The sequence below is a fragment of the Arthrobotrys flagrans genome (genome assembly GCF_004000055.1).
Source record: "Arthrobotrys flagrans strain CBS H-5679 chromosome Unknown unitig_0, whole genome shotgun sequence".
In the NCBI taxonomy this organism is placed as follows: domain Eukaryota; kingdom Fungi; phylum Ascomycota; class Orbiliomycetes; order Orbiliales; family Orbiliaceae; genus Arthrobotrys; species Arthrobotrys flagrans.
The window spans coordinates 6,105,736-6,122,418 of NW_027137550.1; the positions used below are offsets into that span (position 1 = coordinate 6,105,736).

General features: G+C 47.8%; 8 protein-coding genes across 9 annotated transcripts; 3 read left to right on the plus strand and 5 right to left on the minus strand.

Annotated features, from left to right (window-relative positions):
• Positions 1–133: 133 nt before the first annotated feature.
• DFL_004804 (uncharacterized protein) lies at positions 134–1,117 on the minus strand (the record flags this gene model as incomplete). Its single annotated transcript, XM_067633961.1, has 1 exon — positions 134–1,117. The coding sequence occupies one exon, from the start codon at positions 1,115–1,117 to the stop codon at positions 134–136; it is 984 nt and encodes a 327-aa protein (XP_067492078.1).
• Positions 1,118–1,787: 670 nt separating this feature from the next.
• DFL_004805 (uncharacterized protein) lies at positions 1,788–2,204 on the plus strand (the record flags this gene model as incomplete). The annotated part of the gene is made up of 1 exon (XM_067633962.1): positions 1,788–2,204. The coding sequence occupies one exon, from the start codon at positions 1,788–1,790 to the stop codon at positions 2,202–2,204; it is 417 nt and encodes a 138-aa protein (XP_067492079.1).
• A 214-nt stretch (positions 2,205–2,418) lies between these two features.
• On the minus strand, positions 2,419–2,781 carry DFL_004806 (uncharacterized protein; the record flags this gene model as incomplete). Its single annotated transcript, XM_067633963.1, has 1 exon — positions 2,419–2,781. The coding sequence occupies one exon, from the start codon at positions 2,779–2,781 to the stop codon at positions 2,419–2,421; it is 363 nt and encodes a 120-aa protein (XP_067492080.1).
• A 292-nt stretch (positions 2,782–3,073) lies between these two features.
• Positions 3,074–3,505, minus strand: DFL_004807 (uncharacterized protein; the record flags this gene model as incomplete). The annotated part of the gene is made up of 1 exon (XM_067633964.1): positions 3,074–3,505. One exon carries the CDS (start codon positions 3,503–3,505, stop codon positions 3,074–3,076), a length of 432 nt encoding a protein of 143 aa, XP_067492081.1.
• A 488-nt stretch (positions 3,506–3,993) lies between these two features.
• On the plus strand, positions 3,994–5,337 carry DFL_004808 (uncharacterized protein; the record flags this gene model as incomplete). Its single annotated transcript, XM_067633965.1, has 4 exons — positions 3,994–4,279; positions 4,343–4,399; positions 4,489–4,645; positions 4,722–5,337. 4 exons carry the CDS (start codon positions 3,994–3,996, stop codon positions 5,335–5,337), a joined length of 1,116 nt encoding a protein of 371 aa, XP_067492082.1.
• A 362-nt stretch (positions 5,338–5,699) lies between these two features.
• On the minus strand, positions 5,700–7,369 carry DFL_004809 (uncharacterized protein; the record flags this gene model as incomplete). Its single annotated transcript, XM_067633966.1, has 7 exons — positions 5,700–5,888; positions 5,947–6,056; positions 6,125–6,481; positions 6,541–6,690; positions 6,775–6,830; positions 6,971–7,183; positions 7,356–7,369. The coding sequence occupies 7 exons, from the start codon at positions 7,367–7,369 to the stop codon at positions 5,700–5,702; spliced, it is 1,089 nt and encodes a 362-aa protein (XP_067492083.1).
• Positions 7,370–8,149: 780 nt separating this feature from the next.
• Positions 8,150–10,893, minus strand: DFL_004810 (uncharacterized protein; the record flags this gene model as incomplete). Of its 2 annotated transcripts, XM_067633969.1 has the most annotated exons (12): positions 8,150–8,443; positions 8,498–8,533; positions 8,596–8,663; positions 8,733–8,840; positions 8,902–8,990; positions 9,046–9,055; positions 9,117–9,422; positions 9,483–9,768; positions 9,847–10,194; positions 10,407–10,627; positions 10,766–10,781; positions 10,888–10,893. In XM_067633969.1, 12 exons carry the CDS (start codon positions 10,891–10,893, stop codon positions 8,150–8,152), a joined length of 1,788 nt encoding a protein of 595 aa, XP_067492085.1. The 2 variants fall into 2 exon arrangements, with proteins under 2 accessions (XP_067492085.1, XP_067492084.1); XM_067633968.1 differs by lacking the exon at positions 9,847–10,194 and having other exon boundaries at positions 9,483–9,738.
• Positions 10,894–13,347: 2,454 nt separating this feature from the next.
• DFL_004811 (uncharacterized protein) lies at positions 13,348–15,389 on the plus strand (the record flags this gene model as incomplete). The annotated part of the gene is made up of 6 exons (XM_067633970.1): positions 13,348–13,375; positions 13,453–13,538; positions 13,615–13,735; positions 13,809–13,922; positions 13,987–14,982; positions 15,043–15,389. The coding sequence occupies 6 exons, from the start codon at positions 13,348–13,350 to the stop codon at positions 15,387–15,389; spliced, it is 1,692 nt and encodes a 563-aa protein (XP_067492086.1).
• Between the last annotated feature and the right edge of the window lie 1,294 nt (positions 15,390–16,683).

Here is a 16,683-nt window from a genome sequence, read left to right on the forward strand (position 1 = left end):
AAGACCGACTCGAGGTTAGTAAATGTCAGCATGGCTCGTTCCTCGATGCGTATCTAAATTAATTCTGTTTCCGTACAATATCAAAATATATCTTCAAACAATACTCGACGTAAGTCAAGAAACCTTAAGCTATTTACTCCTTCCTCTCGACCTTCCCTTTCCCGATTTCCGCAAAAGCCTTACAGGCATCCCCCCAAGCGGTGTCCCCTTCAAAAAGCTGGCTCCTCAAATACGCCCAAGTCATTCTCTGCACAATGCCCTGCAGCTCTGGACTTTCATCCAAAGTCTCAGCCGTATCCCACCCGCTAATTCCCCCCAATCCGTGCTTCGCGCCGAAGAGCGTAAGTAGATCCTTCGGTCCCGGGGCTTCATGGTATGGATCGGCGTGCCAATCAGCGCCACGGATCGTTAGATGTGGACTAACATCATCATCATCACCATAAACTACCAAAGCAGGGGCGGCCATCTTGCTAAACTCCGCTCCGTAGAACGGCATTATACTCTTCCCGCGTTCTGACATGTGTTCGCCTGAACTTCCCACGCCGGCAAGGACAACGCCGGCCTTAACACGGTCATCCGGTCGATGGTAAACCGAGCCGTCTCTGGGATCGGTATTAGAGAATCCGAGGAGTCCATAGACTGTGAGCGAACCGGCCGAATGGCCGACTGCACTGATTTTCGTGCGATCGAGGCGGCCTTTAAGACCAGGTACAGTTGACTCGATCGTCTCAAGATTATCAAGAATTTGCACCATATCCTCTGCACCACCTTTCCACCACATTTCATCTCCCTCTGGCCATGGAAGACCATTCCCCAAAAATCCAGACCTCAAGTGTGTAGGCTGGAGCACCGCAAAGCCGTGAGCGGCATAGAACTCGGCTAATGGGGCATACCCTTCCAACGAAGAAAGATAATTACTGGCTCCCTGGCCGTGGGAGAGAAGAATAATTGGGAACGCATCGTCCCCCGTGGCTGGGAATGTAACACGCAATTCTAGGTCGAACAGACGTTTGGGGGCAGGGAGGACAACGGGACTGTAGGAGATTATTGGCGTCGAATCGTTAATTGGAATTTGAGCAGCGGCCCCGATTTTGGCGTGATATCCAGAGTGCGCCATGGTGTTGTAACTTTAAATCTATCTGAGTATATGTATAAGTTGGGAAACTTTTCAATTTTGAAAGCCTTCTAGCAGGCAAGTAGAATTGATCTTGTCTGGTGATCTTAAGAAACGTGATTATTATATAGAGTAGAAAGAAGAGTATTAAGCTACGGTTTGGTTGTATATTCTGAACAATTTTTGCTTCGGAGTCAGATATTTATAAATTCCTATAGCTAACAGATGACCCTGATAATCCTACGGACTTAATTGGAAGTAATCGGACGGAGTTATAATTATTAAAATTATTCAGCATTATCAATATCGTAAATTAGAAGTTTCGAACTTTGAGGTCATGGGCTCGAGCTTGACGCTCAGATTGAGTGGGATCTGATTGGCTGGAGACTGTTTGCCTAATTGGGTAGGTGCGAAGTCTATGGATTAGTCAGCGCGGATGTCGTTCATGAAGTGTCGGGTAAGCTAAGCCAAACCCTTCGACATAAACGCTCTCGAGTGCATTTAGCCATTGCGTGCACAATACACCCTCTACTTGAGACCCCCAAAGAAATACGAGACCGATCACCGATACAATAGTGGTTGTCCCACTCTGACGTCGACGGCTATATTTCTCTCGGCCGAAACGCATCGGACAATTTACAACGATCGCAAACACGGGAAGTTTGACTACAAAATGGAAGATTTCGAAATATTACATGAAACACCCTCTCCAGAGGATTACTTTCGTCTCCGTCAAATCTCCGGGCTCACACCGAAAACACGGGAGGCTATTGCGCGAGGTCTTCCCAATACTTTATTCGGAGTTGTGGTTCGCCATAAAGATGATGGTAAGGTGGTGGGGATGGGCAGGGTCGTCGGGGATGGAGGTCTCTTTGTTCAGATAGTTGATATCGCGGTTGAACCGGCATACCAAGGCCGTGGTATTGGGAAAGCTATCATGCAAACAATTATGGATTGGGTTAAGAAGGAACTCTTCGCTAGTGCGTATGTTAGCTTGATCGCAGATGGGGAAGCATACCGGCTTTACGAACAATACGGGTTCGAAATGACCGCGCCAAGGTCTGTTGGAATGGCCATGTGTATCCAGTGAATTCGCGGTACGACCTTAGGGGATGGAACTTTATAGTATTTGATGGCTTTGTTGCTACAGGAATCATCGTACCAGGATCATGAAGATCTTGTGCTTACAGGTTCGGAATTTCATATCGATATATAGAGTACTTTAGACCTGTATATAAGTACATAATAGCCAATAGCGTTACCTAGTTGCCCGTACAAGCTGTAAGTAAATAACCTCACCAAAGCTAACGTTTTGCAATAGCGGCTAATAGAATAAACCCCATTTGTGTTCCAATAGCCGAGTTCTCTGAATCTGCCTTTCGTAAACTTATTACCCTTCCCTCCGTCATTTCTCGCCTTTCATCCCAATTCGCCTTCCAATCTTCTAAATTAGCAAGTTCAGACATGAATTTTTCCGCCCCAAAGTTTACTCTAAACTTGCCGGTGTAGTTGGAGAACCTGGATTTATAAATGGATTTGATATCCTCCTCCTTTTCTTCAGAAATATCTTCAAAACCAATGTCATATAGCCAGTCAAAGTCATATTCACCACCTATAGAGACTCGACCGTCAAATATGTCACAAGTGATTTGAGGCGCCTCTCTCATTGGGGACCGGATTCCGAACTCGCAAAATACACCGCTCGATTCAAAGCTATATTTTTATTATTATAATTCGTTAGTGTTACGTTGCCCCGGTGTTCCTAAGGCGGAAATATTTAGGTCAGAAACCAATGCATCGATGGGTTCGGCTTACTCGGATGGTTTACTGCTCAGAGTTATTTCAAGATAAAATCCTGCATCGGCAATGTGGAGAAATGCCTTTCTAATTCTTGGGAGAGAAAACCAACGAAAGATGTTTCGAAGAACGTATTGAAAAATGTTTTGCTCCTTTGAGATCTTAATGTTTTAAAGAACTCTTAGGTGCACGTTCGATGATAGCTAAAGAAGGCATCTGAGGGCCATAATCCCAGTCTTCATCATCATCGGAGTACCCATCCATATCTCTATAATTCTCGTCGTCTTCATATTCCCGATCCCTCGATTCGCTCTCTTCCACCTCATTATATCTGTTCTTACTAGGGCCGGTACCCAATTGCTCGATAGCCCTAGCACTATTTTTCTTCTCGCCAAACCTCAACTTAGGCAAGGACCCGGGCGGCTGACGTTCCCAAAGTATGAACAATTTCAAAAGCTTTTGTTTGACTGCATTCGATAGTCCATACTGTTTCGGATAAGTCATGGGTGTTCCCATAGCTCTACCAGCATGGAGTATCAACGCCGTCGGTGAATCTTCAGTATACAACTCTCTGTCATCATTTTCAATCCTCATCCTTAATTTCTCGGGGATGATAGGAGGATCGTTGGTTAGGACGTAGAATTTGTAGACGCCTTTGTAGTCATCGTGTTCCGGGACCGTACGAGGGGAGACGACAGCTCCCGAGTTGGCTTCTTGGGTGCGGGTCTGGGAGGTAGCCGGATTGACGGAACGATTGGAATTTTATAATTCAAGGGTATGAAAAGTTAGCAGAAACGTTCTTTGAGTTATGAAGATATGTAAGGTACTTTATACGTAACAGAGGTGAGAAAAAGAAAATGTGTTGCAAATGTTGAATTATGAAGACGACCATTCCTAATCGGGACAACCGCCAAAAAAGGCTAAAAGAAGCAAATCCAGTCCTAAAAAAAAGTGTCGAGCACATGTGCAACATCTCGGCTCCATCCCGACAAAACCCGTAAATCTTTGACCCAGCCGTATCGACTTCAAGAAAATACATCAAAACCGAACTTCATTCTTCATACCACCATTCACCACCCAAAATGTCAACATCAACAGCTCCAACCATCGTCCCAACGGCAGGCGGTAAAGTCTACCGCATCGGAACCCGTTCCTCCCGTCTCGCAATGATCCAAACCAACATTGTCCGGGATGCATTGGTAGCACTAAACCCCACCGCCACCTTCGAGATAACCTCCATGAAAACCATGGGCGACAAGGATAAAGTCACAGCATTGCATTCATTCGGTGCGAAGAGTTTATGGACTTTAGAACTTGAAGCTCTTTTATTGGAGAAGGAGGTGGATTTGATTGTTCATTCTTTAAAAGGTTTGTATCCATTCGTCTCGATAGATGTAGCGGGGTATGATATTAACGACAACTGTGTATCAGATATGCCGACCCAACTTCCACCCGGTTGTATCATTGGCAGTATTCTGGGGCGTGAAGGTACAACCCAAATACCCTTTCCCCGATCTATCGGTTTTAAATCCTTTTATCAGATTAAATTCTAAAAAACTCCATAAAATCCAGCACAGACCCTCGCGACGCCTTGATAATGAAAGCCGGATCACCGCACAAATCCCTTGACGACCTCCCACCGGGCAGCGTAATCGGTACCTCCTCCGTCCGTCGTGGCGCTCAAATTCTAAAACGGTATCCACACTTAAAACTCGAGAATGCTAGGGGTAATGTGTAAGTTATTTTTCTATCTCCATTCTTGGTTTTTAGGTTACGGTATAAAAGAATGATTCTAACAACTGGAAAACAGTGACACCCGACTCCGCAAACTCGACGACCCAGAATCTCCGTATAGCTGTATAATCCTCGCCGCAGCCGGATTGATCCGCATGGGTCTCCAAGACCGAATAACAGCCTACCTCTCCTCTCCAACCCTCCTCCACGCCGTCGGCCAAGGCGCAATCGGTGTCGAAATCCGTTCCGAAGACCCCGAAGTCTCGGAACTAGTAAAACCACTAACCCACATCCCTACCTACCTCTGCGCTCTTTCTGAAAGACAATTGATGAGGACCTTGGAAGGAGGGTGCAGCGTCCCCATCGGTGTTGAAACGAAGTTTTTGGAAGAAGATGGGGAGAAGGGGAATAGAATACATATGAAAGCGTCCGTGACATCGGTCGATGGGACGCAGGGTGTGGAGGTCGAGGATGTATTGAGTTTGGATGATGATGGGGTTGGGTTGAAATTGAGTGTTACGCGGGCGGAGGATGTGGGCAGGCTTATGGCTGCTAGGATGCTAGATCAAGGGGCCGGTACCATCTTGAATGCGATCCAGAGGAGCAAGGATAGCGATCCGCAGGCCGCAAAAGTTGCAGAGAAGGAGACCGAGGTCGAGGAGGCGATGAGGAAGTTGGTCGAGAAGCAGTAGATACCCCCCTCTATCTCAGCTAACCGGCTGATTACTGAAGTACATACGCACGTTGTATATGTCACATACCCACGTACATATAAACTACCAAAGGTTGCCATAGCGTATTAGTTAGAGTATAATATACCGCCACTTCCGCTCTATATCGATCACGCGGTTGGAAAGAAACGTTTTGAACAAGAAAAAAAGCTGCCAGACAAATGTGCCACACACAATTACCACACCACACCCACAAACAAGCAACGCCCAAACAACCTCCGATGCCTTGATCACAAAGTCAAAAGACCCCCCTGCCAACCGGTAGTTAAATGCTAGGTAAAGAAAATATTGTAGAAAGGAAATCCTTCATCGAGTTAAATTCTTTACGACCCTTCGCCGGCATCATTACCCTCCAGCAAAATATACCGCAAAATATCGCTCAATGTTAAGATTCCCACCAATCGCTTCTTCTCATCCACAACCACAAATCGATGAACTCGTGAGTTTCTAATCGTGTCAAAGATTGTGTCAAGGCGATCTTGCAGCGTGCAGGTATGTATTCCGGCGAAGTCCTACATATCAATCTGTCAGCATCAGCCCGAACAATCACATCAGAGGAAGGCATCTTACGTCAGGCCTCTTCAGGAGGGACTCTCCAACAGTAAGGCTTAGCTCATCGTAAATCCCACCCTTGATGAGAGTCAGGATGTCCACGGCCTCGTAGCAGTTGAGAACGACCCCTACGAAAAAAATTAGCAAAAATGTTTACCCCAGTAACTCCCAATATCAATATGGAATATACACCCACCATCAGGATTAACAATAGGCACACTCGCGATATCCCTTTTGACCAACAAATGAATCACATCCAACACCGGTGTATCCATCGCCGCCGTCGCCAGGTTATCATAACATCCGATCTTAAGATCCCTTAGAGGTTTACGAAGCGCCTGCACACCCTTGACATTGATAGCCACGAATCGTAGGATACGGTATTGGGTGACCACGTTGACAACCATTTCTTGGCCGGTTTCGTCGTCAACGTCGATGAGGGGTATTCTGCGGGCGCGGGAACGAAGCATTTGGCGACAGGCATCGTAGAGGGGTCTCATCGGGTCGATATAGGAGGTTTCCGGTGGAGCGACACCGATTCGGCGTTCGACCTCTTGAAACAACGTTAGTTAATGCCGAAGTACTCATAAAGACGGATCGAATGGGACGTACCTCGCAAACTATTCAGCCTAAATTTGTCAATCTCCTTTAGATCTTCGGGGAACTGAAAGTAGTATTGTATGACGTTAATAAAATCGGTTGATGTGAGGAGGCCGGCGAATTTGGACTGTGTCGAGTCCCAGAGGGGTGCCGAAACAATGCCTGTATATAGCAATAGTATTTGTCAGAATATTAGCTTCAATATAGCGCCGACGGGTACCTGCAGGTGGGGAGAAATCGCCTTGCCATTTTGAACGAGTATCGCCAAGCTCTGCTTCACAAATAGCGTGGTATCCAGGACTCTGCAGGCCGATGTCAGTATATCACCACTTTAAATCGATATCCGACCTCGATCGCATCCAATTCGCCATAAAAGGGAAAGAGTAAAGGGAATAAAAAATATAATGACAATGGTAGCATCGTCGGAAATGCATAAGCTCACATCAATCTGAACGAAACGGGCAAGACATCATAGCTCGTTCTCAGCCTCAAGAAATTTCGAATAGCCTTCAAGCCAGCCTTCTGCTCTTCGTCGACCACATCCATCTTTCTCTGGCCCGATTGATTGGTAATAGAAGGAGGCGTAGGACCCGGTGCGACAGCTGAAGACCGAACGGCAGGTCGTAGGAAGGATGAGGGAGTTGCGGGAGTTATCCTACTTCCAGAGAGAAAAAGGATAAGAGAAGAAGAGAAAAAGCGGGTTAGTTTCTGGATCCAAAGGGTTAAGTGTAGCATTTTTCGCAGGGCGGCCGGGCTTGTTTCCCGGGGCCATTCTAGCTACCTGGCCGCTGTGGGCGTGGACCGGGTGACCGTGACCTCCTACATACCTGCTCGACGGCATTTTGGCAGCAATGGCAGCGGCAGCAGACGACGAATTATTGGGGAAAGGCTCCGAAAATGAGACACCCGCCCGCAGGCACAGGACGGTATAGTAATCGAATCGAACCCCGCAGGAAGCCAAGCTAGTGGGTCCAAGATCTGGACTCGAATCTCGGGGTTTGGAATGGGCGGCGCACGTGTGGTCGACAGAAAGAGGCGGAGTTTAGTGATTAGTACGAGTACAGCAGTCGTACTAGGTTGAGGGAGTAGGTTTTGAGGTTTGGTTCGGTTTACACGGCCGAGTACGTACTCGTCCCACATCCAACATTTAACATGACACTATCGAGGACCCCCCTGTTCAGAGATTCTATGGCGGACCGGCGGGCACCAATCAAAGCCCGCCTGAACCAACGTATTCTACCGTTGGTTGAGCTCGTCACTTTTGTTATATCAGCTGGTTTTATATCACATTTTGAGCAATTGCTTTGCTTGGCCAGTAATATCTCTTCTCCCGTACCGATGCATATGCATCAGGTATGGATGTATCCTCGATATATAGCTACGTCATTATCGCACCAGACGATTGACGCACTTGCATTTTTTTGGTCTTGTTTACGAATAACAGCCTCCAAGTGAGTAAGAAAAACAAAGAAAATGAAATTCCTATAAGAAAAAAAAAATACGAATTCCCAGGAGTCATGAATGAAAGGAAACGCGTTAAAAACGTCACATCGTGGTCAGAAGCATCTTAAACGGAATCAATACACTTTTCCTTCTTTCCAATTCCTTCAACCGCATTCGCTTAGTACTTCGGGGGCTTTCCACCGGGGTATCCGCCACCGTACTGTCCTGGTGGTGGAGCTCCATATTGGCCTGGTGGGGGTGCTCCGTACTGTCCTTGTGGCGCACCGTATTGTTGCGGTGGAGCTCCGTATTGACCTGGTGGAGGGGCGCCATATTGGCCTGGTGGAGGAGCACCATAATGACCCTGTGGCGCACCGTATTGTTGTGGTGGTGGGGCACCGTAACCTTGTGGTCCACCATATCCACCCTGTTGTGGTGGGGGAGCATGGCCGGCTTCATCTTTGCGGTCGTACTATCATATCCGTTAGCCGTGTTTCGCATCTTGAGGCCTTGCAGAGCTACATACCGATGGGTCAATGGCACCAAGGAGAAGTTTTGTCAACTATGATTCCCTTGTTAGTTTCTCGATAGCATCGGTTGTGTCATATGATTGATTCATCTTACCCAAAGTTCCACGGTGAGATTAACAGGTGGGCTGGATTTCGCCATCTCATCGGCCTCAACCTCATAGTCTATCATCAAATGTTAGAAACACTCCACTTTTCCGGGCTAACAATCGGTCGTTAAAAAAAAAAACTTACTGGATGTGCAATCGATCAAGTGACCGATCCTGGGGTCTCTGTCCAGTCTGCCCAAGAATTCACGAGCACGGAGATCGTTTCCGACTTGCGCGAACTGGAAGGAAACAGCTGCATACACGTTATTAGCGTCCATGGCCCCGAATATATTATCGCTTAGGCCTCTACGTACCACCGGAGCCATACTGAGTTCTGGCGAGCTCATCCGAGGTGCTCTTAACAGCATCTTGAACTGCGCTCTCGGGCTCACCGGCAGGTTGTCTAGTTTATATTTTAGCATCAAAATTCATTCCACATGGATTGGGAGGAAGCGTACCCGTCAGTGACTATGGAGATAGTTAGCACTAGAACATTCAAGAATAACAAAAAGTGAACCGAGAAACTTACTAGTAATGACGAGAATTGGTTTTTGCAGGCCATTAGAACGTGCGGGCGCAAGAACCAAAGGATCCAAAACCTTAGACTTCAGCGAAGTCCCCATTGGAGTGAGGCCCTTAAACTGGACCTGACTGATGATCTGCTCAATTTCCTGGGGTTGAGTGATATTGTTTCGGGTGAGGTCGTTGTTCATGAAGCGCAAGCTGATACCATCCTGGTCGAACAGAGTAGCAGCAAAGGCAACTCGCTCAAGTATGAGTTTGAGGTCTTTGATCCGTTCTCCGCCTTCCTCGAAGGCCATGGAACCGCTGTCATCTATTTCAAGCTTACGTTAACACTCCTAAAGAAGACTCGTATGCTAGATTCCAAACCTACCGATATAGATGATGATGTCGAACAAAGCCAACTTGACAAAGTCAACGGCGACCTCAAGAGGGAGGCTCCATCCTTGACGGAGTCGATCGATCTGGTTGGAAATGGTTCGAGCAATTTGATCCAGCCTTTGAGGTGGGAAAAAGTTTTGGATCTTGTTATCGACAACGGTTTGTTGCAGGACTTGTATGTATTGTTGTGGGTTCACCTGGCCGGGACCTCCAGCTGGACCGCCCATCGGTTGTTGACCCTGGGGTGCCTGAGAGTCATGATTACTCAAGTTAGCGAACTATACATATTCCGACTCTATAATTTGAAGTCAAAGCAACGCTAAACGCAAGCAAAACGACGTTAATTCCAAACTAACGTAATAACCCGTTTGCGGTGTAGGCTGTCCATAAGGCTGTTGTGCGGGGCCGCCGTACGGATTATTGTACGGGGGCATCTGCTGCGGCTGTCCGTACTGTTGTACCGGCGGTGCATACGGATTCGACTGGCCGAATGGTGAATTCTGATAGGGAGGGTTATGTGAAGGGGCTCCATAGGGATTATATTGCTGCGGAGGAGGAGGAGGGGGACTTTGGTATCCACCACCATAGGGAGAGGGGTTAGGCATTCCACCGGGCATAGCACCGGGTCTGGGCGGTATCGCTGGAGCCCCTGTGTATGGTGGCGGCTGGTTATAGCCATAGGAGGAGGGCGACATTGGAGTTTGCTATGGTAGATGAATAAAAAATCCTCGATCAACCGTCGGCCTCGAGAGAGATATGTTGAATCGCCCTTTAGATTGCTTTTCCGGTTTCCGGCAAGGACGACAGGGAGTATTGCAAAGAGGAGAAAAAAAGAGAACGGCGGCACAACAGAACAGAAACAAACCAACTAGACTACTAAAACGGAGAGTGTGCGGGAATCATAATGGTTACTTACGCCATATGGAGCGGGGCCGCCGGGGCCGCCGGGCGGTTTACCCCCAGGCCCGCCAGAGTAAGCTTGATATTGTGGAGCCTGGTAGGCGCCTGGAGCACCTGCCTTCTGGCCTCCTTGCGGAGGGGGGCCTCCTGGGCCGCTTGGAGGGTACTGGCCCGGTGGAGCCTGGCCGGGATATGCACCTGGAGGGGCGTAGTAATTTGGATTTGCTTGCGCAGAAGCTATTTCCGAAGACCGGTTAGCTCGGAGCGACTATACGGATAACAGCAGCGCAGTGCAGGATTATCATGCAGCAGGTTCTATTTTCTAATCTGTTGCAGAAACTGCGTTGCGTCGTCGGGTACCACAGCCGGAATTACCTAATTTGGAAGCGAGCTTGAAAGCAACGGGAAAAGCAGGTCAGCTGGGACTGTGCCGTCAACAGGATCCGGTTCAGATGACGAAGACGGATGGATGGATTTGGGAAGGGGTCCAAACTTACACCCATAACTTAGCGATATACGAGACGTCGGTGGTTTAGGTTTTTAGTTAAATTTCAAGAGGATGATGATGTTCGGGACTAGGTTGGTTGAAGGCAGCAGATGGTCGTGTCAGCATCAGTTCAACGGGACGGTTGCGGCATTTTATGGCGGGGACCATTGCATGGCGGGGTAGCTACGTAGTAGAACAGCCCAAGTCTTCGGGGATGGTCGATAACGGATACCCAGGTTAATGCGAACACAGTACGTACCTGATGATGATGACGATGGGAAAAAAAGATATCTGGGCCGGAGGATGAAGTTGCTAAATTCAGAGCTGTTTAGCTAGAAGGAACGAGGGGGTTATTTGTACTCTTTGAATTCGGATTAATACCTATTACATTGCATGCAGGTCAGGTCTACTAGCTTGTTGCTTTTGCTTCGAACAGTTGGTGGTAATGAAGGAGGGGGCTGCGCTGACGCCAGACTAACTCGAAATCTACATGATGTCTACATGGGTCTATTCTTTATTGTGGACGGTTTTCTTTCATTTCTTCGGCTTGGTTACCGAAGACAAGCTTGGTACTCGACAAGTGGGGTAAATGTACGCTGCCACATAGGTACCGTATATCATACAGGTACTGACTAGATATCAGGGCCATGATATTCTACCTTGCAGTCAGTTCGAAATGGAAATGTGAGTCGATCATCAATTCGAACAAAGGATATGCTTATCCAATCACTGTGTCGACGTCCGCGCGGCATATGGCATCGAAGGATCCAATATCAAACAGCCACTAGATGTAAGTATGCCCGGCTAGCGTCTCCGAAGGCATGATGCAAGGCTCTGAGACTGGAACGCGGACGCAGGTGAAGCGGGAACCATATTAAACAACACACCAACAAGGACATACGGTAGGTAAGTAAGTATATATTTAAGTATCTACAAAATACGGGTACGTATACATGGACACTGCGCGAAGAGGCACTTCTCGTGTCGCACAATAGGTCTTCATTCGTTATCGCTTTGTATCGGCTCGCAGCAACGTCCCGCGGTTGAATAACGGTCTGCGGGGTCCTGCATCTAGCCTCTCCCCAAGGCGGCCTTTTCCCACCCAAAAAAATGATGCAAATTAATCGACAATCTGTCGCTTTGTCTTTCGAACGTCTGATATATAAACAGAGTTCGCGGGTATACAGTATATCCGTGCCGGAAGCCTGCATATGTTAGCCTGCGTGTAGGCGGCACATTCTGGATCCTCAAAGCTAACATGTTGGTATATTCAAGTTGTAATCCGAATTCTTATCGCCAAGGCCTGCAAGGAATCTGTATGCTGTTCATTGTCGTGCATGGAAAGTACTTGCTTCCAGATCCAATACCGGTAAATTCCTGAAACAACGGTGAGGAGGCATGTCATGCAGGCTCACCGGCACCAATGTGCAATAGCAACGTGCTGTGTGATTGAGATAATCGAATCCCATGCATATCCTCGTGATCTCGATTCTGTTGGATCAAACTGCCATATCCAGAACCCCTACCTACCTCTTCAGGTCACCAAAAAGATTTTATATGTGAGGTGAAGAATTCGGAAAAAGCAAGCGTCACCAGAGATACCGCATGCTCTCGAGTATAGTTTATTGTGTTTGCGTCGCCTTAGCTTAGCCTAGGTCTATGTGGGTTTATATCCTGTCTCGTTATTTCTACCTTCCACCGTTCCATTTACTATGATATCAAATGCTATCGCGAGACCGTTCGACCGGGGAAGTAATTAATTTCGACGCTGTGATTTCTCGCCAGATGGTCCGTTTTGAAGCAACGGCAGGCTGGGTGCCTTCCAAAAGGGAGAATGAAGCCGCAAGTCTAACCAGACTTTTGGTATTAATCGTCGGCGTCTGGTTGGCTGACAGCTAGCCATCGAATTTCTCTAAACTTCCCGACGCCGTGATGGTGATTAAACTTGCCGACCAGCTGGCTGGCCTGGCCTGGGACAGGGTCATATTTTTCTTGCTTTCCATTTTTAATTCTCGTCTGCTTTCTTCCCTGGCATGACACACCGCCTCCCACATTTATATTATATCAGCATCGGATAGATAGAAAATATATATATATATTTTTCGTCGATAGAACTTACAGCCGACATAACATCCCGTCGACGCTTGCCTTCGGTGGTTTTGGTTTTGGTTTGGCTTGGTCTCGGTCCGTTCTGTTCTGTTCGCTGGCTGCCAGTTGGCCTGCAGCCAAACAACTGGCCGGGTTTTTGTCTCCATAACCAACGCGGGAAAATATTGCTGGGAGTCGCTTGTCCCGGCTTTCCCTCGAAAACAAACACCACCCAAAACCCCTTGACCCTTCATCTCATCGTCGACCAAAGTCTCTCTCCTACAAAAACCCCTCTCCTCCGAGGCTTCTTTCCTCGGAAACTGTTCTCTGCCGCGGGCCTAACCATTATATTATATTCAAACTGCCTCGGTGCGGCTTCGCGATGGGGAACTGCAGCTCCTGCTGCGGAAGTACGTATCCCGAATAATACTAACTTTCCCCGACCCTTTGTCGTCATCTCTCGATGCTAACCTATGTTTTGTTATAGACCGATCGGACGGTTACAATGAAGTTCCCCAACTAGCTGAGAGTGAAAGGGAGGCCGTCTCGGACCTTTTACAATACCTTGAGAACGTAAGAAGCCTTGGATCCAATATTCCATCATACCAGCGAAAACATAAAGACTGACTTGGTATGACGATATCTCTAGCGAGCCGAAACGGACTTTTTCGCGGGAGAACCGCTCAGGGCACTCAGCACCCTCGTATACTCGGACAATGTCGACCTCCAGCGCAGCGCCAGTCTAACATTCGCTGAAATCACAGAGAGAGGTATGTTTCCGAAAAAATATCCCTTGATCCCTCTATCGGCCGGGAACATGTTCGCTAACCGTCCTTTGTTTAGACGTCCGGGAAGTTGATAGGGATACCCTCGAGCCGATATTATTCCTTCTGCAGAGTTCCGATGTCGAAGTTCAGAGGGCTGCCAGCGCAGCTCTGGGAAACCTGGCCGTCAACAGTATGTCGCATTTTCGGTCTACGCCCGACTGCTATATGGTCTGCTAACCCGATCACCTCAACAGCACAAAACAAGGTCTCGATCGTTCAACTCGGTGGCCTACCACCCCTGATACGACAGATGATGTCCCAGAATGTGGAGGTTCAATGCAATGCTGTCGGGTGTATCACCAACCTCGCCACTCACGAAGACAACAAGGCGAAGATCGCAAGATCCGGAGCCCTCGGTCCTCTTACCAGGCTGGCTAAGTCAAAGGATATGCGTGTCCAGCGTAACGCCACCGGGGCTCTCCTCAACATGACACACTCCGACGACAACAGGCAGCAACTCGTTAGCGCCGGTGCCATCCCAGTTCTCGTCTCCCTTCTCTCCTCGCACGACCCGGATGTTCAATATTACTGTACCACAGCACTCAGCAATATTGCCGTGGACGCAACGAACCGAAAGAAACTCGCTCAAACGGAACCACGTCTTGTTCACTCGCTCGTACACCTCATGGACTCGTCGAGCGCCAAGGTCCAATGCCAGGCCGCCTTGGCTCTTAGAAATTTGGCTTCTGATGAAAAATACCAACTGGAGATCGTCAGATCCAAAGGCCTCCCTCCGCTTCTAAAACTCCTACAAGCTTCGCTCCTCCCGCTCGTCCTGTCGGCCGTCGCCTGCATCCGTAACATCTCCATCCATCCTCTCAATGAATCCCCCATTATCGATGCCGGATTCTTGAAGCCATTGGTCGAACTCCTAGGGACCACTGAGAACGAGGAAATCCAGTGTCACGCAATTAGTACTCTCCGTAACCTGGCAGCTAGCTCCGATAGAAACAAGCAGCTAGTTCTCGAAGCCGGAGCTGTCCAAAAATGCAAGGACTTGGTTCTCAATGTGCCCCTCAGTGTCCAGTCAGAAATGACTGCCGCCGTCGCGGTGCTTGCCTTGAGCGACGAACTCAAACCGCATCTCCTTAATCTCGGCGTTTTCGACGTCTTAATCCCACTGACGGATTCCGAGAGTATCGAAGTCCAGGGTAATAGCGCCGCTGCGTTGGGTAATCTATCTTCGAAAGGTGCGTCTGAAACATAAATTTTTGGTTTTCTACCATGCAATGACACTAATTCGACTCTAGTCGGTGACTACAACATGTTTGTGCAGGATTGGACTGAGCCCTCTGGCGGTATCCACGGTTATCTCAAACGGTTCCTCGCTAGCGGCGACGCCACCTTCCAACATATTGCCATTTGGACGCTAGTTCAGCTCCTCGAATCCGAAGACCAACAGCTTAAGAAGCTGATCCTCCAATCCAAAGAAATTGTGACAACCATCCGAAGCATCGCCGAAAAGAACATCGAGTCCGACGATGAAAGCGAAGACGGCGAAGCAGAGGTTGTTCAGTTGGCTAGGCGGGCATCCGATCTGTTAACCCAATCCGGCGCAGAGCAAAACCAAAAGGATACATTGGTAAAACATTCGTAGTATGGTGTTCCCCGATAACCGACTGGTGCCGATACCGAATCCGCCTTACCAAGCCGGCTACCCAATACCATGTAACAGTTCTACCCCCACCGGACCGTTCCAAGAGACTTACACATCATACGAATATGGAGTTCAGAAAGAAGGTTATTCCAGTACCGCCGGTCCCTCTGCCACCGTGCGAGATGGTCCCATATACCTCCGTTCAGGATAGAGAAGAGACTATTGGCCGGGACCCGAAGATACCCTGTCAATGTTTTCCTTTACTATTCTGAACGGAATACAAGATATCCCCGCACATAAAATTTACCCTAGTTATCGATCTATTGTTCGGACCGATTTGCTACTATCTGCATATCCAATACTTTTGAGACGTTCCTAATGAAGCGATTTGTTTTCCGAAGCCTGGCCTAGTACCCTTCGTGCGGTTCGCGTGCAGCTCGTTTTCCCTATTTTCTTTTTACTCGCACGGTTTGGTTTTACTCGAAGTTGTAATTTGAGCAAAAAGGACGTTTGGAAGGGCTAGGTTTTTGGGATGCGGCTTTTCCTTTCTGTGTATTTCTTTGGGGTTGAAGTTTCAAGAGTTTCTTTAATTTCTTTGCTCGCCATGTTATACTTGTTCTCCTTTTTTCCTCTGCTCAGAGACCCTTTTTTTTCTTTCTTATCAATACAAATAACGAATGCACCGACCTTGCCAGACGATTCTCATTTGGTTTTTATGCCCCCCCAGAGAGAAACGTTTAGATTGAAATACCTCTGTCAATGAAAGGGGCTTCTCTTAACTCATACCAATGTCAATATCAATATTTCCTTCACCATATTCACCGGACCGAAAATTGAAAAAATGGATGAGATCAAGACAAACAACCATATACCGTTCCATGAAGTTACAATCACAGCATATTGTCAAAATAACAGATCACTGATATATCACTGTAGTCGGGTTGCCGATTCGAAAGCTTATTCATTACGGAACTACGGATATAGATCGAAACAAGTGATGAGTAAGTATTGAAAGCTAGGCATATGTATGACGAGATACCCCACATATCGTCTCATCTCCCCGGCTCTGGGTCCTGCAATTCGGAGCCGCGCTGCAGCGCTGCATGCACGACATCCAGCACCTACCCATCTGCAGCTCTGGACACGGTAACCATATCCAGGCCGTCATTCTCAATCAAGAAATTTCCCTACACGTTACATCTGACCAATCGATATATTAGCGCTGCCGCGTGGATTTTACACAGCCATGATAATTTTACTTTCGAACCGAAATCGACTCATACCTGGGAGTTTA